Source organism: Myripristis murdjan, chromosome 17 (genome assembly GCF_902150065.1).
Source record: "Myripristis murdjan chromosome 17, fMyrMur1.1, whole genome shotgun sequence".
Classification (NCBI taxonomy): domain Eukaryota; kingdom Metazoa; phylum Chordata; class Actinopteri; order Holocentriformes; family Holocentridae; genus Myripristis; species Myripristis murdjan.
In genome coordinates this window covers 3962563-3989145 of record NC_043996.1, presented here as the reverse complement: position 1 = coordinate 3989145, position 26583 = coordinate 3962563, and the positions used below count along the sequence as shown (strand labels likewise).

The window sequence follows — 26583 nt, the reverse complement described above, 5'->3', positions numbered from 1 at the left end:
CAAACTTGGCATTAGGAGCTTAGGAGCAGCACTTGAAGGCAGCATGACTACCAAACTGTCTAGACACGTGAGGCCTCAGCATTTACACCAACACGAATTACTGTGAGCATAAATACCCCAGTTTATTGTTCACTGTGTGACTGGGGAATTTTATTCAATTTAACAGAAGAAATTGGTCATTTCAAGGACATGCTACGACAAAATGAAGTCTGAATAAAAGACTGAGGCTGAAAAAACCAAACCAAACTGGGAAATGATGTCATACAAGCTTTGACACAGGGACTGCACAGAGGGAAACATCCGGTGATGATGCAGAACACAATTCCTCGTCCGCCCCACTATTGCAAATTTTCATTACAGTGAAACACATGCAAAATGTGAGAAGGTTTGACTGATCTGCTTCTGCTGCTGCATCATTTGCTCAGATGGTGGGAGTCTAGATATCACCTGGAATTTTGGATATCATAATATTGTGATGTCAAGTGTTGTCTTTTCCTGGTTTTACAGGCTGCAACAAAGTAAAGAGAGGACATTTTCAAAACTAGAATGTTGCAGCTATTAGATTATTTATCTCTACCTGCTTGGTCATCATATCCACATTACTACTGTTTATCAAAAATCTCTAGTTTAAATATCATATTATATCAGATTGTCATCCCCACAGTATCGTCACAGTAGGTATTAGGTCAAACATATCGCCCAGTCCTACTGCTAATGTTTGCAGATGAAGGCAACGGGGCACAGAAAATCTTTCTTTGCTTGTATCGACTCACAGTTTACAGTATATTATAGACTATTTGTGTGGTTGAATAGGTGTGAATCAGTTGTAATTTAAAAACAGTTCCATGTCACAGATCTTGTGTGTTTCTTGACTAATGATGAGCTGTGTGCTAGCTAATCAAGTTGAAACAGCCGCAACAGTTCACTGATTCTTCTGAAGATACAACTTGGTGTTTTGGAAGAGAGACACTACAGGTCAGACAGTTTACTCGGGCACGAGTAAACGGCAAAAGCAAATGTCCCTCATCATTCTTTTCACTTGTAATGTAAATTTCACTGAAGTGAGACGTCATTGAAACAGAGCCAGCTGTCCAGTGGCCCCACATGATGGAGGCCTGGTTTACCTGTTTCTCATGTAGGTGGGTGAGCCTGTTGGAAGCCACCAAAGCAGAAACTGCTGTTTTAGGAATCACAGGATACTGGGTCGCACGAAGGATCAACAACAACACAGTCACATATTATAACCAACCATTTTCTAGATAAATGCGCCTTTTATCAACTAACTTTTCTGTTTGAAATCCCAAGTTGGTAAGGCATGGTGCATTTTAGGTGATACTTTTTAAAAACAAAATGCCCTGCCCCGTGTTGGAATTTTTTTTTCCTAATTAGCCTGTGTGCTCAGTTCAATGTGATCATATCCAAATAACTTTCTTACATTATGCAGAACAGTTGCCCAAGCATTTCCTTGAATCATAATTGAAGTCAAATGATAGGATTGTTGACACAAATTGGCTCCTACTGTTGTTCAATAAGAAATGTGCAAAAAACAAAAAAACAAACAAAAACAAAACATAATTATAAATCAGTGCAAAATATTCCACCTTGCATTGCTTCTGGTGAAATGCAGTATTCATTTTAATCATATTTGCATGGATTGTACTTATTTATTATACAATATTATGTTGTTTTTACCTTTTCTAGGGTGTGTAGAGAAAAAAACAACAACAATATGCTGTGTAAATGTAGAGATCAGCTGTAGGCTGTGTGCACATCATGTGACCAGTGTTACTTCAGTTGATTATGAAGGAGGAGATCTCCAGCAGCAGATGCTGCATGGTGCCCGTGGCCAGCCGAGCGCTGGGTGTACAAGAAGCTCCTGGTCCTTGCTCAGGTTAAGCTCTGCGATGACATGTGACAACTGTGACGGTGTATTAGGGCCACTGTGGGGGAGTGCTACTTGGAGGAAAAAAAACTCAGAATTTCCGAGATGGAAGTCGTAAATTTGTAAGAAAAAACTCGGAAATAATGAGATTATAAAGTCGCAAATTGACAAGAAAAAACTCTGAAAAGTAGTTTTTCTTTTACTATGGGATTTAGTAAGAAGGAAATCCTGGTGATTTGAGGCTAGAATCACAACATTCTCATCAGCATATGGACTTTGAAGAGACATTGCTGTTACTTGCGCCTATTAAGAAGAAAACAATGTTGTGATTCTGGGCTAAAATCAGCAGGATTTCCTTGTTCCTGAATCGCATGTCAAAGTAGAATCTGATGAGGTGATCAGCTGCAGGCCTGACACACGGCGAGCAGCAGCGTCTGCAGTGTGAGGCTGATCCAACCTCACACAGTCAAGACGTGTGCTTCCTTGACCAAAAAGTAAAAGAAAGTTTTTTGAGTCAAGTTTTTTTTCTCGTAAATTCATGACTTTAATCTTAGAAACTTTTCTCAGAGTTTTTTTTTTTTTTTTTTCTAAGACTATCGCCCTGTTTCCCTGACCGCATAATTTTTTTCTCCCACCTACAATGGCCCTAATACGCCACTGCAGAGGATAAACTCTAGATATAGCTCAAATAAAATCTGGACTGCAGCTCACTAACATTGAAAAGTTCATTCCACAATACTTAAGATTCAGCAGGCTAAAACATGCAGCTGCAGGCTGTAATCCTTTTGAACGTCACAAGCAGTAATCAAAACTAACATTTACATTTACATTCACACATGGCAAACATTACAAAATACATATAGCATTTTACTACTGCAAAATAAATAAAACAAAATGAGAAATATACAAAACAATTCAAGATATGGCAGTAGCATTAAATATATGATAGTGTGGGGCACTGATTGACCCAGATTTTTTTTTTTTTTTTTTCTGTCTTAGGCAACTGGAAACGCCTCAGAAGTTGAATAAAAACCTCTCTGTTGGAATCAATACATGGACACACAAACTAGTCATGATGAACTTTTTGTGTGAAGGGTGGCTGTCTCTGATGGGGCAGTGTACCCCGTGCTCAGCTGAGTTTACAACCAACATTTTCATTAATGAAAGCAACAAATCTATTGGCTGCCCGGCCTCGTTCGGCTGACTAACCTTCACACAGTTTGAGGGCTCCACTCCAACATGTTATTCATCAGTTTAGGAATAAACAAAGTTCCCAGAAGTTTGCTGCAGACGCTACCTGTCGGATCTACTTTCCAATTCAAAAAGGAAAATAACAAGAAAAGACACACTTAATTTCCTCAAAAAATGGGTAGTGGGAGTTTTTTTATATTGGTATATTCCACCTGATTACATTTATTGGTGCTCTAAAAACCTTGTTTTGGGACGCTATGGAAGTGAATGGAGTGACACAAATCCAGTAGTGGATTATCAGTCCAGGGGAGCACAGAGCAGCTGATGAGGGGATTTCACCGCCATGTGGACTCAGGTCACATTTACAATTGAAATGGTCAGTTTTTACATTTTTATAAATTGAAGGGTCACTACAAACTAAAATCCAGAGGGAACATGTTTTGTCCTCATTTCTTGCGTGGAACCTTATCGCCCAGTGGAACTTCATCCATCAGTTTCTGGAAAAGAAAAGAGAAAGTGTGGCTTCTTACAACTAGAATAAACGTAAAAAAAGACCTTTCACACATTGTATAAAATTATATGCATACAGTTTGTTTTTACTGAAATACAAGTATTTATTTGATTTTTATATTCTATTTTATATTATTTATATCTACAAAATATATTGAAATAAATATACTCAACATATGGCAAAAATAAAAGGTTGAACAGACAGTAAGCCAAACTCCAAGCTACACCTTTACATTTTTAAAATAAAAATCAATACAGCTTTAGCACTTACATGACAGTTTGTATGAAAAAAATTAAATAATAAAAAAAAAAAAAAACTAATAGTATGAGTACTATGGGTACTTGGACAATTAAGCAAACAGGAACAACCGTTTGTCAGATTACAAACCATTTTGCAAGGAAAGAACTTGAAATATCCTTTAGTATATTTACTAAATTGTAAATGCTCAAGTCTTTTGGTACACAGGCAGTATATCATCCTGACAGATATTTTGGTTCAGTGTCAAAGTTGCAAATCTTGGAGTGAAATATGAGTACATCTGCCAAGCTTAATACCCACTTGGAAATGTGGTTTGAACTCTGAGTTGATGTGATCCTGCGATGTGCTGCATTATGTCTGATTTGTAGGCAACATTTAAACTGATGTTTGAAACCTGCTGAGCTACAACTAATATGGATGCCTGAGGGCCAATATTTCCATGAATATTCAAGATCTTTAAATTTTTAACCATCGGTAACCGTTGTTATCAGAGCGGAAGAGACCCCAAAATGACATTTAGATAATGTCATTAAAAAAAAAAAACTGATGGAAAGCCTTTGGGTTAGCAGCAGCTTGAGGCGGGTCAGGCAGGTTTCACTGCAGGTTTTGATGATAGGACACTCCTGAAGGTGTTGAGGATAATCATATGTGCATCGTGCTCATGACAGAGGTGGGAAATACTGACTAGCTGATATCTAATATTTATCAAAAACCAATAAAGGCCCCATATAAAAATATCAGCAAACTGACATATCTAACTGTAATCCATGTAACCCTGCAGCAGCCAGATGGATCCGGGTCTCACAGCAGAGCCCAACCCATATGGTCCAATCAGATGACACTGGGTTTCAATGTCAAGCTTTACTATTTGAGCACACACACACACACACACACACACACACACACACACAAAACTACCTCTAGCAGTCGGCTGTAGAAGGTGAAGTCGTCCTCCCTGTCGCCCCGTGTGTCGTCTACTTGGTACCTCCTGCAGGCCAGTATCAGCTCATTGGCATTGAAGAGGGGTGCTGGGTCGATGGAGTGGCCATTGATCAGGCTGACCAGGTACTCCCGGTAGTGCTTCCTGGATACCAACATTACCAACCATGTTATCATTGTTCCAGAGTTCGCACTGTAAGTAATTAAGTACTGACAATGAAAAACAACAAATGAAAGCTAAGCATGTGATTTTGTGATGCTGAACTTAATTCATTCAGGCTAGAAAAAAGCTGATTGCATGTTTATTTCACATCTGAGCTGTCCAAAGGATGCAGCAGGGCACTTTTACAGACTGCAATGACCAAACATTCTGTCAGAAGCTCTTTAAAGCGATGGTAAACCCTGTCAAAATGGGGATTTAAAAAAAAAAAAAAATGTATTAGTCTTGAGTTCCATCTTCATCATCCACCAGAATTTGAGCAGGGGTGTGTGGTCCATTAAGGGTGCTAGGGCACCAGCTCTTCTGCAATTCCAACTGTGAAATACATGATTTCATGCAAAAGCATTTTTGTTATTGTTGTTTTGTGTGTATGTAGAAAGTTAAATTGTTATTCTCACATAAATCATACATTATTACAGAAACGTTTGATGACTAATGAAAAAGTGCTGCCTATAATCTTTGTCTGTGTGCTGCACACAGACACACAGACACACACAGACACACAGATACACACACACACACAGCGGTATGTGTGTAATACTATAAGTTCAGCTTTCTCTGGTGGCCCCGAACTGGTTGACTCTGCAAGCCAGAAATAACTGATCTGATCTGAGGCAGAAAAATTACAGCCAAACCCTCATGCCAGATTGGACGATTTTCCGCTGTAGGGACTGCAGGAAACAGGCTCACACCGACAACTTTTCCCATATTTATGGGAAAGGTGCTGAATGTCCACAGCAAGATTATTATAGTTCATTAAAACTAAACCAAGAACTAAACCTTAGATGTGAAGAAATATTTTAGTTAACTGAAATAAAAAAAACCTACACTTTAGGGAAAAAAGAAAACTAACTGAAACGTATAATATTGTGTACTTACAAAATGAACTAAAATAAAATGAAAATATATAGAAGTGCCTTTGGTTTTCTTTAGTTTGCACAAGCAGCATGAGTTTGCGTTGGTGCTGATGTTTACTGAGACTGGGACGTCGACATGACCCGGAGTCACTGCCCTCACAAACTGTTGGCTTTGGATTGGAATACCTGTTCTGACCTTTTTAAATCTAGACCATAACCCATGAAAAATAGAACAGCTATAATAAGTCTGGTCCACAGTCCTTTGCTGAGCTTGTGCTTCTGTGGTGATAAATGTTAAGTGCAGTCTGTTGTTAAGTCAACACCAAAAGCTCTGGCCTAGCTGCTAGCCGCCTAGGCTCTGTGCTACGTTGGACGGCGCATGCGCACAGCCACAATACTCAGAACTATCTGGGGCCACAGCGCCACCTAGGGGCAAAGTCAGGCCATGCCACTGGATTTAGGAGTTCCTAAAAGTCACTAACTGTGAACAAATGGAGTTTCCGGCAAAACTGCTACAAACTACAACCATCACCTCCTCTGTTAAACTGGTAAAATAATCCTGTGTAAAATGGCGTCTTTATTTCCAGTAACAGCACAAAATCATGAGCTCACAGTCACTGTTTCTCACTACTGTGCAGTTCAACAGTCAGTCACACGGGCGGGGGAATAAAACTTGAGGCTGACTCAGGGGAAATCACCTGACAGGTTTCTTTCTGCAGGGAAAGGACTTCAGATTCTCACAGTTTCACGATGACTTCTACACTCAGTGATTGCAATAAAAAAATATTTTAATGAAAACATATTTTATTTTTTTTTATTATTTTTATTATTATTATTTTATTATTATTTATTATTATTTTTTTATTTTATTTTATTTTTTGTTTTTATTGATGATGCTGCTGTAACGTGTGAATTTCCCAGTCTGGGATCAATAAAGTATACCTATCTATCTATCTATCTATCTATCTATCTATTTTAGTTTACCATCCCTTTAATCCTAATTGCTTTACAGAATGAACCGTTGCTACCACAGTTGTTCTCTTTCAAGGTTTTTGTTGTTTTTCAAATTCCATAATTGCTGAAAGGACATAAACTAAAGGAAATTCAGAGGATTTAATTCATGGTGTGCAACAGCAGAGAATGTAGAAAATAAGACATCATACTCGCAGAGGCCAGCATGTCCAGGTTGAGTTTGAGCTCCACAGGCTGAATCTGACTGCTGGCCTCCTTCATCCTTTTGCTCCAGCACTCCACACAGACCTGGGAACAGCAGGGCGGACGAGGACAAAGAGGGAGAGGCACATTGGAATAGAAAAAGAGATGAGAGGAAAACCAAAAGCACACAGAAAAACATGGAGACAACACAGAGAGACATAAGGACGCCCTGAGAGGCAAGGTGATTTTTATTTTATTTTATTTTGTGTGTGTCTGTGCGTGTGTGTGTGTGTGTGTGTGTGTGCGTGCGTGTGTGTGTGCAGCGTCAGCCAAAACCATAGCAGTTAATAACTCCTACATAGAAGATAAACGATGAAATGTTAATTCACCTTGCCTTTCAGTGGTGCTGAGCTACTTCAAAATTCAAAAACACCCCATTTATTTTTTTTTCCTTTTTGTCTTTTTAGCAGTGAAACACAAAGCTTTGCAATCGTGGGAGGGAAACAGAAAAGCCACACTGCTGCTTTCAACATGATTAGATGAAAGTTACAACAACCACAAAAACAAAAAACAAAAAAAAAAACAGAAAATTCACCTTGCCTAAAACAACTCCCTTTCCCAATTGTTTTACACATCAACTACTCCTGAAAAACAGTGGAATCTCTTACTTTTATCAGTCATTACATTTATTCATACATTTATTCACTACTTTTCAGCAACACCGTCATGCCTCTCAGGAAAGTGTGACACACTTTACTGCTCTATATGTGTGCTGTGCTGTGGCAGCTAACCACAAAGGCCATTTTATTGTGAACGAGCCAAACAGTTCAATGTCCGTTCTGCTCCACTCCAGCTCTGTGGCCGAGCCCTACCTGTCTGTGTCCCAGGTGGAGGTTCAGTGTTGAAGGCCACGCCGTTGTTCTGTTTAGCCGAAAAACAAAGAGAATACGCTGTTCACCAAGAACTCAGTGTACTGGATCATATATTAGTGTGTGCTGTAATAATTAATATTTTCTAATGCACAACATGGATGGAGTTCCAAATAGGGGTGGGGGAAAGAACTGATTCATTCAGTGAGCCACATTTGATTCATGTGTGATGATGATGTTAGCTATTTCATTGTAGTGAGAGCATTTTTTGAAAAGTTGATGTAAAAACATATAGTGACCTCTAGGATAATCACAGCTTTACACAAACGAGATGACAATTCAAAAAGCAAAAATTGCATCACATTGTAATATCGAATTGTAATACTCATAGAATGGCAATACAGTGGTCCCTTGTTTATCGCGGGGGTTACGTTCTAAAAATAACCCGCAATAGGCGAAATCCGCGAAGTAGTCAGCTTTATTTTTTACAATTATTCTAGATGTTTTAAGGCTGTAAAACCCCTCACTACACACTTTACACACTTTTCTCAGACAGGCATTAACATTTTCTCACTTTTCTCTCTTGTTTAAACTCTCAAAGTTCAAACCTTCGTAGAAAAATAAGTCCAGTATTATAGAATGAACGCATTCTGTACTGTACAGGAGACACAGCACAGAGGAGATTGATTGACAATGGTCTACAGTCCCTTAGCCAATCAGGACGCAGAACACAAAGTGCGGGCCCTCCCTTAGGCAATCAGGACGCAGAACACAATGCGCTGTTGTAAAAAAAAAAAAAAAAAAGCATGCAAAATTGCACAAAAAAAAAAATCCGCGAAACTGCGAGGCTGCGAAAGGTGAACCGTGTTATAGCGAGGGACAACTGTACTTAAGAATTGCAATCCATGTCGAATTGGCACCCAAATATTGTGATAGTATGGATCGGGAGAAAAACATATCGTCCCAGCCCTACTACAAACACTTAACTGTGTTTGCAGTAGGGCTGGGGTGATTCTTCCAAATTTGCTTGCCTCTTTCATGGTAACTGTGCCTAAGCATAGACATTATCACAGCCGTCTTGGTCACGAGTGTGTGGGTACATTGTAACTAACCATTGACTGCTTGCAGGGCTGCTGCACTACATAACAATACTCAACCACATATCCATTATGAGTAAAAAGGGGTTCATAGATTAAGATTAATACTTTCCGTCTCAATCTGAGAAAAACAAAAGATCTCACTGGCAGCTTGTATTTAACAGCTACAAGAATAAATCAGCTGTTTGAAAGACTGCTCTTCAGCTTTGTGAAAAGACAATCCCTCTTAGCCGTATATCTTGTGACTGCTTCTAGTTGTGAATCCTTTCCATCTTAACCTGTCACTTCTGCAGTTTGCTGAATGGGCGAAAGCTCCAATTATTGATGGCGGTGCCAATGTAGCTGAGTGCAGATGACCGTGTAAAAGGTTGCTGCCATCTGTTGTGATAATCGTTTTCAAACAAAGTTGTGGAATAGCCCTGCTTGCCTTTTTGGGTTGTCCATACTCATTTGGTCTGAATTCAAAGTGCTACCATAACTAAGAGGATTTTTGTGTTTTTGTGTTTTTTTTTTTTTTTTTTTTTTTTTTTTTTTTTTTACAAAATTTCCATCATAATTACACACTCTTGGCAATGGCTATTGCTCTCACTAGAGACCTGTAATTACTGTGAGGCAATACTATAATTACACACCAGCCCCACACAGTACATGGAGTGCTAAAAAATATTTTACACAGCCATATTAGTGACCAGTACATTGTTAGTCTGCGTGTTAATCATTTCACAGTCGAACTTCAATAAAAATCAAGTGGCAGGGGAGATAAAGTAGTGCAGAGCAATTTTGGTGTCAAGAAATAAATGACTTTGTGCCAACACTTTGTGTCTGCCTGCTCAGAGCATGTCCAAAGCTCACAGCCTCTCATCTACACATGCAGGCCTTCATGTACATTTGATTTAACAGCACCCCTTTTTACTTAGTAGGGTTATGTAAATACAATAGCAGAAACAAGGATTTGAATAATAACTGAACAATTTTGTGTACATATTAGCACAAATTTAAAAGTGAAAACTGACTAAAAATTAACAAATGTTTTCTCTAGAAATATATAATCAAGCAACTATGAACAAGAAGGAGGTAGCACTAGTCTGCATAGCTGCGATTCACAACAGGACAAAAGTAATAGAAGATAGGACAGAAAGACACATATGTCAAGTATGTCAAGTGTAGTGCAGGCATTTTCAGGTAGGCACTACTGGTCTAGGATGAAGGTGGAAACACAACTTCATAGATGGTGTGTGTTTGTGTGGGTCTGTGTACCTGCAATAAAGCCTGCAGCCTGCCAGGCTCCCAGTCCCTCAAATAGAAGAGACAGTCTCTGGGATGGTGAGCATGTAATCCAGATACACTGCACTGGTCCACCGCACAGGTCTGGGCAGGAAGAAGAGAAGCAGAGAAGAGGGTGCTCTTTTTACTTTTGCCATCCAACTTCTCCTCTGGTCCTCAGTAAAGTTACAGTGCAACCACCCAAAACAGGTTTGCAGCGTTTAATCTGAACTCAAACAACCAAACAACAGCAAACAACCACCACCACACAACCAATCCAACATCGTGAACATCCAACAAACCAAATATAAAAATGCATTAATGTAAAATGGTTTGTAATATGGTTAGTCCAAAGAAAATAAACCGTAAGTTTGATTGCAACCCACTGTAAGAATGAAGAAAGTGCACTTATAGTTCAACCTCTATATTTACATACAGACTGACTTTTTAAAAAGGACCATACTAGTATATTATTAGTTTTCCCATGTTTTAAACTGCAACAAAATGTTTGGTGAATCAAAAGATCTAAAGATTTCAAAACATAATCAAAATCCCTTGATTTTGAGATTTGAATTTTTGGTTGAAACACCCACCTTATGATAAATTCAAGATAATCTGCTGGTGCTACTAGTAGCCCTGGCTCAGACAATGAGTTATGGTGCTGGTATCAGAGTAAAATCACAAACATGTGTCAAAGATGTTAACAACTTTCATTTATATTTTCTGCAGGGCTTTCACCCACCTTATGCTGTGTTTCTGTGGGTAACAAAGTAGTCACCATTAATAAACCACAGAACCGATAATGGCCTGTGTAAAGCAAATATTTCCCCACTGACTATTTTCTGGGGGAGAGACCATTTCACTCTGTCCATTTTCAAGTCATCAAAACCCAACAGAGCTGCTGCTTTTACGAAAACTAATGTGGACTTTATTACAGTGATGGAATACTGGTATGAAGAAAGTCTGACGTGTCTGAAAGCAGAGAACGACCGATAGTGGATTTGGCCGATAGCCGATAGTGCCGATAGTAGTTACCTAGAAAAAGGCTGATAGCTGATTATTTGCCGATAGTCAAAAAAGAGGGGCCGATAGTGTCATTAATGTACCGTTAGCGTCAGAACAGACAGGCAGTCTGTTCCTAACTCGAGTCAAATCATTTATTATTCCAATAACATAAACCTAATTTATTAATGAAGCTGCATTATATAAAGTCAACTTTTAATGTAATAATCTTATGAATTTACATAGATACCTTGTGTTGGGGTGCACCTTCCAGGAAAATCAAAGCCTGTGCCAGTTTGTGACAGTTTTTTTTTTTTTTTAAGGACTAGTTTTGTGTTTATTTGGGGTGCCAGCCAGGTCTCTCTCCTGGCATTTAAGATTTTAAGTCAGTCAAGTCAGTTTAATTATGTGTACAAAACCCTCACAAAGGACATATATGGCAACATAATACATCCCATATTGAATGACACACAAATTCAATACATAACACACAACACTTGGAGTTTTAAGGTGAAAAAAGGTTTGCTGTATTATCAGCCTTTTTAACTCACAACTCAAAATCACAGCATTCATCATGTCTTCCGTTTAATCAAAAGACGTTTTGGTTTCTTTTAATCAGACATAGGTTAAGGGATGTTTATTTACCCTGACAGTTTCGGAGGTAACTTCCTCCTTCTTCAGAAAACTGACAGCTGGAGTGGAATGTCAGCTGGCTGCTATATATGGCAGTCTGTGTGCAGCGCACCTGTCAGCACCTGTCACCTGGCCGATACTATCGGTCAGCCGATTAATCGGTCGCTTTCTATCTGAAAGTTCATTTTCATATCGCAGTGGAATGAATGGAAACCAATGGCTTAAAGGAAGGAAAATGATACTGGAGCTAAAATACAACTGCTTGCTATGGGAAAAATGAAGTATATACATTTTGTAGATATTAGACTAAACATGCAAAAATCATTGGTATGGTCCTTTAAATAGCAGGGCTTCAATCAAATGCTATCCATAAGTGACTGTGGAATTCACACTGGGACATGCAGAGAAAGCACCAAGCATCCTAAAATCCCATTAAAGGGAAGCCAAGCAGAGAGACTACTTCTCAGGTTGGACTGACACCCACTAGTTGTGATGTTACGCCTGATACCGAGGCTCTGAAGCATGCCTTGAACTTGATGGGGCTTTTTTTTCTCCTGAGGCTGAAAACAGGATTAGGAAAAAAAAAAAAAAACGTTTGACCGATGACGTCTGAACCACTTCATTGATTCATCCAGACAGAGTCACTTGACAGGTTTGGCTGACAGGCAGAGCTTTGAAAATGTGTGTGAAACACGGTATATGTAAGGCCATGCACAAATCACACACTGCCTCCCAGATAGTCCCAGACAAATTATCAAATTTGCCATGAAAACGACAAGTCTTTGCTTGCATTGTGTAACAAGGACAACAGGTATCATCCTGATCCCCCAATGCTGTCTGGAACCATCATATTCCAACATTTTGGAATTTTTTGTCACTGCTCTTATAGTGGGCAAAAATCACACAGGATCATGAGTCACTGCATCAGTACAGTATTGATAACTATTGTATCAATAAGAAGGATCAATAACATTGGTGTTGATAAAATCCTAATGATATCAAATGTAGACATCATAGTACTGGCCACAGGGCTTTTGCATTGACATATGGTATTTGGGAAGTGCAATGCAGAAACACAGAGCAACAAGCATTTGACACCAAAGGTGGAGTCAAAATCATTCATGGAAAAAAACAAGATTGCCAATTAGTACCTTAAATCTGCAATATTCTGATACTGATCAAAATTACTACTGTATGTGTAGACCTCAAGTTCAAGCTTATTTGTTTACATAGCCCTTTAGCACATTGGCAGATTCTAGCAGGACACAGCAAGCTTACCTAGCCTATACAGTGTGGTCTACCTAGCAACACCAACCTCAGACCCTCAGTGCATGCATGGAAAAAGTCCTGAACATTATTAGGGAAAAAGAACTGAGGTAACCTTGGGCAGGCTAAGTGAAAGAGAGCTCCCTCACCAGCACAGCTGAGCATGCAATTGGTGCTGGGACAAACAGTTAAACGGGCAGTAACATGGACAATAACAATGGAATTGACACTGTGGCACAACAGATGATGCAAAGAGATGCACAATGTAGTATAGCAGTCAGGCCACTGTTAGTACACATGGCCACACAAAGAAGGGCAGTGCCCATGTCTGAAGCCAGGAAGACAGGGATGGGACATTGACCAGGACTAACTACCACAAGAGACAGGGCTGCGTCTGCATCCACTGCCATGTATATAAACACTGCATCGGAAATGGGACCAAGGTTGACACTAATGTCCATAGAAGCACCAATGTCCACCTGCCAGGTAGAAACATTGCACAAGTGTCTGAGAAAGAGAGACAGTCAAACACACACACAGCCATGCTACGCATGAGCCACACGTTTCAGACATATTCAGCCATGTACACACTGTATACACAGCAGACAGAATGAGCCTTGACATGTAGCAACCGGAACACAGCCCTACAGTGGGTTCCAGATTTCTGTGTTAATATTATCTAAGCTAAGGTGGGAGAGGATGTGTTGGTCCAGATCTAGAAAGCATCCCTCAGTTGACAGTGAAAATAAGTAGGTTCACAGTTTATACGTGTGGGTGTATATACGTGTATACAAATAAATAAAGAAATAAATGATACTTAAATAAATTTCTATCTATCTATCTATCTATCTATCTAAATTAGCTTTAAAAACAAAACAGAAACGTACCATAGAATTTAGCAAAAATTATATCATAATATTATCTAAAAACAGTAAAAGAAAAGGTTTTTATAATTATATATTTAAAATTAAATTTCTATAAAATTACCAAAAAGTTGCAGAAAGATTGTTAAAAGGGCGAAATAAAAGTCCAAACATGGGCTGCTATGGTTCAAAGGGTTAGTAGAAGCAGCATCTCTGGTTCCAGAGATAAGAGGATGGGTAGGCAAACACTGGCTGCTATACTGAGTATTAAGTGTTCCAAGTTTAACAATGAGCATTAGTAAACATGAAGCATGCCGTGAACGGATGGAGGCGACTACTATTTTTGGGCATGATAAATAGAACATGAAAATGTGATACGGTCAAGTGCTTGTATGTGTGCATAAGATGATACGGCAGACTTACGGTGTGGAAAGGGTTGTTGCAGCCACTGCAGAACTGGTAGCGACACTGAGAGCAGCAGAAGTGCATGCAGCCTCCTTTAGAAAGTGCATACTGGAAACGACAGTTAGGACAAGCTGGAGAGAAGGACGGGAAGGATGAATGACAGTGTCACCAAGAGAATGCAAGACAGGCAGGGGTACAGAGAGACAAGTAAGAAGGGAGGTGATGAGGCAAGAAAGAGATGGGAGTAAGACAGAACAGAGAAACAAAGGGAGAGAAAGAGAGAGAACAACAGTCAGTGTCAGTACATTAGTGAAAAAATATTTCAGTCTAATACCTCTACTTGAGATGCAATTTGTAGTACTCTTTTCATCACTGAGAATACATGTGCAGACTGCTGGTAGGACTACACATGTATTCTGATGGAAAGAAAAATGATGTCATACTATAACATAGTAGGACTAGTGTGGGCTCTGCAATACTGATATTATACTGCAGTAGAGCCAGTATGGTACTGGAGTACTGCTACCAAATATATTGCAATATAGTACCAGTATGGGTACAGCAAGTGCAATACAACATTCTATATATTCTACAGAAAACAGTCTTATTTATTTGGAATTTAAAGTAGAAAACACAATAAACAGAGGTGCTACTAATGACATCAATTAAGGTTCTGTTATTTATTGTTATCTGATATTTAGGTCAATGCAAGTAACCCTTTAATAACGTCATTATGTTAGGTAACACCTGTGTTTACCCTGCTATTTCATGTCAAAATGGCTGCTGTGAAAAAGGTCTGTTGTGTGTGTGTGTGTGTTACTGAGTCTTTCTATTTTCATTGAGCAGTGGTGAACCACCAAAGCTACATGAGTAGAACCAGTTGGGTTGACTCCTGGGTATAAATGATTCTCCTCTGTTGGGTATAAATGACATCTGTCATGTCTGCAAAATTTTCAAAATGACTGGCACTCCTACAATGAACAAATCATTCTTCATTCATTCATCATTCATTGCAATGCGAATATGATCTATGTCCTTCTTCATATGCAGTGTTTACATGCTCAATTTAAAAGCTAGGTGTCCCTCAGGCTTAAATGAGGACTTTGATCTCTCTCCCTTTTTATCGCATTTTGATTGGCCGATCCTATAGTTTTTCCCACATATTCTGTTCAGGCGGTGGAGGGCAGCCTTGATGAATGAGTGGTACTCGGTGCTCGAGGTGTCAGGTTGCATCCTACCTGTCTGTTTAATGTCAGTGAATGAGGATGATCATATGACCCTTTGTCAGTGAAAACTAACTCCACCTGATCTCTGTGATATGTGTGATCCTGTGTTTATGACTGCTTGTAGTGTATTGTTCTCTTGTCATACACTGATGAGGACACACATTGTAACATGTGTGTGAAACTGGGTGAATAAAACTAAGAATAATTAAGCTGACTTGACGGTGGACCTCCTTTTCTCCTAGTTTTGGGCACTGTTGTTGGGCTATGCATAGCCAGGTGATTGAGGTGATCACCTATTTTCTTTCCCCTGGTCAGGGCAACAGAACTGGGCTTCTTCCTGTAATGCCTAACAAAGCTGGAGAACACATACAGCCCGAAATGTCAAAGACTGGCAGTGCTTGTGCAGTGCTTTTGTGCCTGACGTCTCACCATGGGGTCTCACATGCAAATTGTTTTTTCATGGGGGCGCAGCCACATCCCCACATGGGACTTGCCTATCATGCTGGCGTCATTGTGTTTAACCCCATTCAAACCCCTGGAGCAGATGAATGTGGAAAAAAAACAAAAAACAAAAAAACGCCTTCCTTCTTGCTATGGCATCAGGAAAGTATGCTGGTGATGTTCATGTCACGGCTGTTGACCAAACGTGCTTCCATTCAAATTTTGATGGATCGGGGATCACTCTAAGAACTAACCCCTCTTACCTTCCCGAAAGGTTTTCTGCTTTTCATTTTAACTGGGTGGCATTGAATGTCTTCCAACCCCTGTGAGAAATCAGGATTTTTACAAATGTGACCTGTGTGGGCCCTGAAAATTTGTCTTAACACAATAGCTGAATTTTAGAATTAAGACACGTCATTTATGTGTTATGGTGGTGGGAGGAATGACAGGATGAAATTTATTTCTGCTTCTGTTGAGGGTTTGCGGTGTTTCCAGCATGGAGAGTGCATCCGGTCTCTGCAGATGTCAATCAATTCTTGTGGTTAAAGCAACTTGAGAGAGTCAAGTGAGTGTCTGAGCCTTTGCCATTGTGATACAGTATAATTCACTCTTTGCCTTTCTTTTAGAGCAGTGATACAGCCAATCGCTACAACACAGCCTCTGTGTCAGTGTCAGTGGTGTGTGAGTCCACTCCGAGACACTCTACGGACCCACTGTGCACAGTCGCCCAAGCTGCAATTATGTAATATCACTCTTGATGCTGCCTAGACCACGCAGACTGCAAGGAGCAAGAATTGTTTCTGAGACTTGTTTTGCAACTATGGTTCATCTATGAACCCTGGATGAAGGCAAGAGTTCTTTGTCAGTTGCAATCTTGGTAACAGGATTGGTCTTTAATGGGCTAGATGGTCTACTTCACCTGTGTAACACACCTGCACATGTGTGTCATGGAGTGTAAACACACTGGTGCCAGCAGTCATCTAGTATTAAGTTAGCAATAATTCACTTGAAAAACTGATGCAACACCGCACTGAAGTGGATTATCCCAATCAATACATGGCTTGTAGAGCTGCCTCCATTCAAATTTTATCATGCAAGGAAATTATTATTATTATTTTTTTTTTTTTTTTTTGAGGGTTAGTGTTGGTGTCCTGTTTTACGGTTGGTGCCCAGTAATCCAGTTAACGCAGGTTAACAGTCGTAATGTTTCTTAGCCAGTCAGCTACTGAGCTTTCTTCTTTCTGTACATGGAGCTCGTCTACAACACACAAACACAGCAAGGCTTTCTTTGATAAAGTGCATTCATTTAGACTGAACAGATACAGTAATGAGGTCACAGCTTGAGAATGGCCTTGAACAACCAACAGAGGTTGGTTATTCAGAAATACCAGACCACACAATGCTTTAATGGACCAATCAGAGGTTAGAGCAGTTATCTAGTAATCTGAGGGTTCCTGGTTCAATCCCTGGCTCCACCAGAGAGCATGCTGAAGTATCTTTGAGCAAGACACTCAGCCCCTTACTGCTCCTGATGAGCAGCTTGGCAGCTTACAGGCCACACTCTGCCATCAGTGTGTGTGTGAATGCGTGTGAATGCGAGGCATATGTTGCAAAGCGCTTTGAGTGGCTGTAGAAGAGAAAAGTGCTATAGAAATGCAGTCAGTTTAACATAAAAATCAATTCACTCTACTTCATCATCATTAGGTAGATTAGCAAATAAAACCAGTTTTACTGCCACAATTGCACCACTGCTGAATGAAAAACAGGTTCATAAAGAATTGTGCTTTAAATGTCTGCTGCTGCAAAGTTACAAACGTTAAAAGTAGGAATGCTGTGTGTATGTGTATGGGTGTGTGTATGTGTGTGCACTTACTGATGCCATTGTCTCGAAGGTATCCAGCCAGTCCCTGCCTCTGGTACTCTGGATCGTTCTCCCTCTTCCATGACTGGTACTGTTCACAAGACAGACCTGCATGCTGAGACTCCCACTGCAGAAAGACAATGGACAATACAGATACAGACTTAGTGCACAGAGAAACACCTCAAATATGGACACACACTGTCCCTTAGTAATACTAGGCACTGGAGGATGGTAATAGCAAACCTTGTTTTATGTGAAATTGTATCATAAAAACTTCCAAGGCAAAGCATTTATTAAACTGGCTAAATCATACTTAAAATATTAAAAACAGCCAACATGTTTCTGCCATGGACCTTCACCATGGCTCACAAGACTGAACAGCAGGCAAACACAACACTGAAAAGAAGCAGAGACACCTGAAGCTGACAACCAGTTTGTGGTCAGAACATTTACCAGTAATGTAAGAATCCTTAGAGACAGGTCAGCGGGGGTGTGGAGGACATCATATGCTGATTATAGCAAACAATTCTAACAATCTGTTTGAATTGTAGTAGGTAGGTAGTATTTGCCACCTGCCGAATGTTAGTCATTCCTCGATGTGTGTGTGTGTGTGTGTGTGTGTGTGTGTGTTTCAAGTGTTTTTCACAGCAACTAAAGCCCCAGTCGTTGTTTCATTTTTGTGGCCTTTAAAGACTGATGAATTTGGCCTTCTACCAGTCAAAACTTTGAAGATGCATAAAACAGCTTTTTCAAACACTGGCTGATGAATGCATCTGCATTTACGAATGCCTGCTGGTGACTGAAAGCAAGTTAAAAAAAATATGGAGGCTAAAGAGAGTCAAAATATGATAATTGGCTTACTATTAAAAAAAAAAAAAAAAATCAATCAGAAGGAGGCCTGTCTAATTTTAATATGCATACTGCGTCATAAAACATCCCACAGTGTAGTAGCAAGTTGGAGTGGGCTGCATATATTAGAGTCACAGGCAAGATTAGGCATTTCTGACCAACCAGGAACTAGTTCAGTTCTAGTTCGTGAATGTAATTTTGAACCGTTCTTAGCATTTTGACCAAAGAATAAAATGGTTCATAACCCAGTTTTCAACTGGAAACAAAAAACAGTAAGACCTGAAGTGGGAGCTGTGGAGGAAAACAAGACCGGATGGGCATTTTTCTACAGGGAACATGGAGATGAAGGCGCACAAAATGTCTTCTGGAAAAACAACTTGCTTATCATTTGGACATCTTCTGAATTTCAGGAAAAGATAGAAAAGGTAGAATTGCATCTTGAAATTGCCAAAGAGATGGTGAAGTCTGAGTTTGTCACAATCCAGGAACAAATCTATCTATCTATCTCTCTAGATAGATAGATAGATAGACAGAGATGTATAGATAACTAATTCATCTTTAATAACTCAAAAAGTGGGGAGTATCAATAACAGAAGTAATATCATAAATCTACAAAGAATTCCACAAGGTTTGGCATATGGAATGTCTTTGTAGCATAAAAAATGTGGGTGGAGATAAGTGACAAAAATGTCTAAAAAGCCTTTTAAACTGCACTATGCACGATGCAAATTCTGCACGTTTCGATGTATGAACAGCATGTGTTGGTTGAATGGTTTTCAAGTTACAGACAAGCAAAGAAATGTACAGAATAATAATAATAAGAAGAAGCATGCAAGACAGAAAGAAGGGCCATTGTGTTAACATACACACACAGTACTTACAGGTTTTTTACACTGAGCGCAGAAACTGTTGCGACACTGGAAGCAGGTGACCTTGAGCTGGTCTCCATCGTAGATGAATCCATATGAACACTGGGAGAGGACAGGACAGGAAAAGTAGAATGGAGAAGTAGGAATAAAAGTAGGAATTAAGACTTGAACTGATAATTATACAAACAAGTTTGCTGTTTTAATGGAAAGAAATTGGCCATAGGAACCAGGGAAGTGCATGATGGATATTTTGACAACTGGCTATCTGCTTGGACCGCAATCCTGGATATCCATTTTATTTATTTTATTACTTTTTTATGAAAAAGTGCATGTCACAATCGACCCCTTTCACATTCATAATTCTACATAATAGGCGGCTAGCTCATGCCTGTACCATTGACTTCAGTATTTCTGGCACCAGCCACCAGGGCAAGCATGGAGCGCTGTTGCTATGCCATATAATCCCTTCCTTCTTTATATGTTCCTTGACTCTGACTAGGTAAAGTAGCAGGAAGTCGGACCTGTGCAGTTAGAATAGTAGAAGCAGCATAAAGTTTTGTATCACCAAATCTGTCCCTGTGGCACATAATGTAACCTCTGTGTTATCATCTCTGCAAAGATCTAAGTCTATCTTAGTCAGGTAGAAGAGGATCTTTACTATCATAGGCATAGGACAAAAAAGGCTGCAAACCTTTGTCTGTGAGGGAGAAACAACTATAAGAGAAAGGAATATCCTGTTAAGCGTACTGTAGGTCAGCTAAGGGTGGGCTGACTGGAAAATAGCAGCAGATTTGGGGAAAAGTTGATAATCCCACAAGAAACAGCAGTAACTCAAAGCCTGACACGGCATTTTTATTTATTTAGCCTTCACTGTACCAGGGAGGCCTCTTGAGAACAAACCCTTATTCACAACAACGGTGTGGCAAAAGGTTAGCCACTTGGGGGAGAGGGTGGTGGATAAAATAAAAACTCAGGCACAAAAACGTTCCACCTTAATGGACCTACCAGACAGACAAAACCAACAACAAAAACATCACCATTAACGACGGACAGTAAAACAAAAGGGGAGAGAGAACCACAGGGGAGAGGAAATGAAATAAAAGAGACAGGGCAGCAAACAGAATGCTACACACTATAGAAGGGTAGATACAAGAATAGCCATATGTATGAAAATAAAAAAGATCAGAAAAACAGCTGCATGTATCATGATAGCGTACTATAATCCTCTTAATGACACTACTTGGATTCATTGTTAATTATATGCATTAACTTATTGGATACAGTCATCAGCTACACTGTGCTTAGACAGGAGTAAATATGATTATGTAAAGGCAATTGATATAAACAGTTAAATTTAGGCACAACTACTTACTTAATACTTGTTAGGCAGCATTAATTACAGGCTTAGTTATAGGCTTTATATGGAACAAGGCATGCAAGGTAGTTAACGACCAATGCAGAACTAAAAATTACTAATATTCACACTAATAAAACAGCTAATAAATGGCTAATTGGTGTGCCCTAAAACAAAGTGTTACCTAAATTTTTTTCATAGTTCTTGGATCATCTCTACAGCCAGTACTCAAACGTTTTGAGAATCTGTGTGTTTACATAATCCAATCCAATTTGTGTAAGCTGTGATGGGCTGAAGGGAGGTGATGGAGAAGGTGATAAGAGGAGAATGTAAAGGTATGCCCTGTCTAAATAATTTAATATAAAAATCACCTCAGCGTTCTCAAATTGATTGCCCACTGGTGACATTGTTCATTGTGTTTGTTGACAAAAGTAGCAGTGACTGCTCATCTACTCACGTGACTGCACCAGAGGAACTTGGGGTCCTTGATGAGAGCTTGCTCTGTCAGCTTGTTATGGAAGAGCTCATAAACCTCTGGCTCCAGGCACTCTCGCAGCTGAAACACACCGTTAAGCATTAATGCACCAGGACCTCTTCTCCCCACTGGTACTAAATCAGAAAACTAAATTTAAAAGCTGCACTATGACATTTTTGCACATTTGGGGCCACAAATAACAGCAACAAATAACTGAATTTTAAGGACAACATCAGACCAAATTTGTGCATTTTCCTTTCTTGACTTCCCGTTTGTGGAGGGGTCTTCCTGCATGTAACCATATGACACAACACAGTATAATATGGTTGATGACATTGCACCTTAGTTTGTGGAACAGGTCTCTATTCTTGCAGCCCTGCTTCATTATGCCTGTCATTCATTACTGTCTACCTGAACAGTGCGTGTGTGCCGCGGAACCTATTGATTTTCATTTCGGTGTCCATATTAACAGATTAGAGCAGCTGCACAGCCTGCATGAGGAGAACTTCTCAGGTGCGGCTCAACATCACTGAGGCAGCACATCAACTAAAGTTTTGCTGTGGACCTTATTTTCTCTGCGTGAGGCGTGCAGCTCTCAGCAAAAATAGACTGGGAAATGATCTGCTACCAGTAACATTACACACCTTTCACTAATGCCTATATCTGATATTCATGTCTCAGACATGAAAAAAAAAACCGAAGTCTTTCCAAACTATTTAAGTAATTCCATGGAGAAGGTGGGGGCTATGCCTGTCAGGGTTTTCAGAGATGCTGAACATGCCAGACTTGGTCCTGTGTTGCTAAGGCCTCCCTTTCTAGGGATATAAAAAAATGACCTTGGCCATTATCAGAGGGAAACTCAACTGAAAAGGTAGGGCTGTCAGTAGCAGCACTGCAGCACTGTTGTCTGTGTGGACACCAAATGCCAGAAAGCCGCAGCAGTTCAGTGAGGCAGCCGTCACACACAGGTAGAGGTAGCCTGCATTGTTCAGGGCAGGATCCAACAAACACAGCCCTGACTGTTCTAGTTTTGGCTAATAAGAACACGTTTTCATATCTGCTTTGTTTGGTCTGACAATTAAATATAAGGGCTGGGTGATTATATTATATATTTTTGAATGAATACTTCAGTATTGATATTGTGACAATATTTTAGGGAAGACTACTGATGCCTTCATAAGATATTTACATCCAAGATTTTTTTTTAAAAACAATCTTAAGTAATCTGGATATTATTACCAAGCAGCTAGAGACAAATATTAAAACAGCCTAATAATTTCAGAAAACTGCATTCCATTACTATAATGCACCCTTTAAAACCAGGAAAAGGCAACATTTATGCTATAACACAATATTACCATATCTAAAATCCCAGACAATATCTGGTCACAAATCATGATATTGACATAATGTCAATATATTTCCCAGCCCTTTGCAAACACTGGTGCATTTATCCCCTTGGTGCGGTTTGTTAGGGCAGGTGTGAGACCAGCAATTGTACTCAGGGGCAGACCAAAACAACCACAGAAGCAACATGAACCAAATGAACTGACTGTTCACATGGAGCAACAAGGAAATACATTGCCTTACTTGGTATATAGTTCAAACACTGCAATAATGAAGAAATGCTACAGCTTCTGATTAGATATGATGTAGACGACCCTGTGCAAATACTAAAAAGATTAAAAAAAACCCATCTAATTTTTAAGTTGAAAGAAACAGGACTGAACAGCCCTCTTTATCTGCTCATCAAAACAGAGAACAGAATCAAATAAAAAAAACACAATTTCTTGCAGATCGCTCAATGTTATGTGAAAATGCTCCCTGATTGCAGGCTATCTGACTGAAAGAACTGAGTATGAGAGAATTTCTGTTTTGTCATCGTCAAGTTTGAGGGGGTTTTGAGAAGCCCAGCTATTGATATCAAAAAGGTTCTCAGTAAGCTGGGTTAGGCTGCTACAAATGCTGGACTGTAATGGGACATATAACCTGGTGTCATCAGCATAACAATCGTACCATAAATTATTCTTACTAATGAGTGAGTTGCCATAAGTACCAACATACACTACTCACAAAAAGTTAGGGATATCTGGCTTTTGGGTGAAATTTATGGAAAATATAAAAAGTTCGCGCTACAGTGATATTATATCATGAAAGTAGGGCATTTAAGTAGAAGCATGCACTGGTGATTTCCTCATCTCAAACAATTTCTTGAAACAAAAGCCAACAACAGTGGTGGATATACCACAACAAAAAATGTCAGTGTCAATAACTTGTCATGTGCCCTTGAGCATCAATTACAGCTTGACAACGACGTCTCATGCTGTTCACAAGTGGACTTATTGTCTGCTGAGGCATGGCATCCCACTCTTCTTGAAGGGCGGCCCTCAGGACATTGAGGTTCTGGGGTACAGAGCTCCGAGCCTCTACACGGCGACTCAGCTGATCCCATAGGTTTTCTATGGGATTCAGGTCTGGAGAAAGTGAATTGATGTGAATTTTGCCGTTAAACTCCTTGTTAGAGAACAGCAACTTGTGCAAAAAGTACTGAAGCATTGAACAGTTGGACATGTGCATTCAAAAGTTTACAGAAGGTCACATTAAGTTCACCTGTAAAGGTTATAATGCATTTTAGGTTCATCCTGAAATTTCACCCGAAAGCCGAATATCCCTAACTTTTTGTGAGTAGTGTATAAATGGAAATCAGTAACAGTGTCACATTAACTAAAGCCGTCTGAGTCCTGTGTAGAGCTCTGAAACCAGACTGACAGTTAGCGAAAATGCGGTTAGCACTCTGCTTATGTGAGGCAATAACCTTCTCCAAGACCTTGGATAAGAAAGAAATTTTGGAAATAGTGTGGTTATTCCTGAACAATTAGGCCTCTTTAACAGGGGTTGTACAGCTGCATGTTTAAAATGACAAGGAGAAATAACAGTGGGCAAGGACCAATTAATAATTGACAGAATGGAGGAACTGACGGTGGGCAATATGTCTTTAAAGAGTTTAGAGGGGATAATATTGAGCTAGGAAGATGATTTAATAAGAGAGACAGTGGTTTCTAGGACTGAGTGGGAAATTGGCTGAAATTGAGTCAGCACTGCAGTGTTGGTGGGGGCAGATAGTGCATGCTTGTCTGATACAATCAGACTCCTTATGTTCTCTACCTTTTTAACAACATAATTTGGAAATTCTTCCACTGATTCCGGGCTAGGTTCAGTATTAGGGTTGATGGAACTGCTTACAACAGAATCAATGACCTTAAATAAGACTTTGGAGTTAATTTCTGGAAATCAAACTGGAAAAATAAAAATGCTGCAGTCTGATAGTTGAATAAGTGACTTCTTTGGAGGTCAAGGGAAACTAGCAACCTATAAGCCTTCCATTTATGTTCTGCTTCTCTGCTTACACTCTTAAGGGCCCGAGTGTGCTCATTTAGCTACGGGAAGAATTAGACTTTTTCATTGACTTTGAGAGGAGCAATGTGGTAAAGGATAGAGAGGCAGATACTGCCGAAACAATTATCCAGGGCATCGGGGCACTGTTACTGCATAACAGAGCTCAAAGTTATAGTGTTAGAAAATAGAATTTACTGACAGAATCCGCATTAAGAACACATGACAGGACAGTGGCACACAGCTTACCGGTGGGTGGAGATTAAACCACTAGGTTTATGATCTGAGACAAAAAAAATAACTCAACAAGGTTGTGTGGGGCACCTTTAACAATCAGATTTAAGCTAAACGACTCGCTAAGATCCAGGAAATCAAGGGAAGGCTGATGAGAAGGACGGCATATATGGATACTAAAATCATCAAGTATGAGCAGTCTATCGTATTTGGGTATAACAAGAGAGAGACAATTCAGACAATTCATGAATAAAAGCATTTAGCTTCAGAGGTCTGTATAAAAGTATATAGAGCAGAGGAACTGGAGCAGTAATCTAAAAAAAACTTCATACTTCAAAAGAGTTGAAAGAATCAAAAGACATAAAAGGGCACTTAAAACTATCTTTATGGATGACACTAGTGCCACCAACCTGACCCAAATGCCAGAGGAGAATGAAAATTTTATCAGGGATAGCCTCAATTAAGGGAACAGTATCATTTAAAATGAGCCAAATCTCAGTAGATACAAAAAAAAAAAAAAAAGTCCAGGCAATTACAAGTTATAAAATCACTGTACACTTCCTTAAAGGACTTATTGGAAAGGGATCAGACAATTAACAGGCCACATTTTAGAGAGGCGGGTGACAGGACAGGGAGTTGGAGACCAGGCAAACAGTTAATATAGTGCAGTGATCTCTTATTACCCCTAAACCGGTGAATTGAAGCAGAAAAACTAAAGGCCAACAGGGGGAGCCATCACGCAAGACGGTGGAACAACCTGGTCTCTAGCCTGAGAGTGATTCCCGTTTGCTATGATGGTGGCCCAGCAGGGGGAACTAGAGTATGGATCAGTGGTTACAAAGTCATGTACTGTGAGGGTCCAAGAGTTTGTGACAAGTGTACTGGAATATGACAACAGCCACACAGCTGAGCTTATTACAGTGTTGAGAAGAATAATGGCATGCAGCAAGTGAGAACCAAGTCAGTTTGAATGTAAACTGTCCTCTTTAAAAAATGTAGTTTACGCCAAGAACAGATTAAATTTGTCCACTCTGCAGTGAAACTGGAGCCAGGAATGAAAGTGAAGTGTACTCTCGTGAAGCACCCCACTCTGCAGCCCCAAGAGGGAATGGGGCCACAGTCAAACTCCTTCAAACTGAGTTCTGGGAGCTTAGAAAGTCTGAGGAAATCTTGCTTGAGCTCTTCAGATCGCTGCTGGGGAGCGTCATTAGTGCCAACGAGTATAATGATTTTAATATCCGAGCATTGTGAGAGCAAGTGGAGTGGCCTCGACCAAACTGGGCTGGCAAGGAACACTGAATGTCCCTACATGAGTCCATCAATCTATCAACCCCCGATTTTTGAAGCACGCATGTGCAAAAATCCAGGTTATGAGCTTGAGGCTTGAACTGCATTTGGCTAGCTAACTGGTCACAAAAGAGGTAGGTTGTAATTTCATCTTATTGTTTGGTGTGAATGTCACAAAAAATG

At 39.8% G+C, this 26583-nt stretch overlaps 1 protein-coding gene across 1 annotated transcript in view; it reads right to left on the bottom strand.

The window, feature by feature from the left end:
* Nucleotides 1-2402: 2402 nt before the first annotated feature.
* Nucleotides 2403-26583, bottom strand: part of rnf31 (ring finger protein 31) — a 46802-nt gene continuing 22621 nt past the window's right edge. The window contains exons 16-24 of the mRNA XM_030074920.1: nucleotides 21469-21567; nucleotides 19670-19759; nucleotides 17952-18066; nucleotides 14430-14542; nucleotides 10237-10347; nucleotides 7886-7934; nucleotides 7022-7118; nucleotides 4761-4926; nucleotides 2403-3570 (exon numbers count right to left, since the gene is read on the bottom strand). Of these exons, the coding sequence (XP_029930780.1) occupies nucleotides 3520-3570; nucleotides 4761-4926; nucleotides 7022-7118; nucleotides 7886-7934; nucleotides 10237-10347; nucleotides 14430-14542; nucleotides 17952-18066; nucleotides 19670-19759; nucleotides 21469-21567 (891 nt within the window). The 3' untranslated portion in view covers nucleotides 2403-3519. The remainder of the gene's footprint in view (nucleotides 3571-4760; nucleotides 4927-7021; nucleotides 7119-7885; nucleotides 7935-10236; nucleotides 10348-14429; nucleotides 14543-17951; nucleotides 18067-19669; nucleotides 19760-21468; nucleotides 21568-26583) is intronic.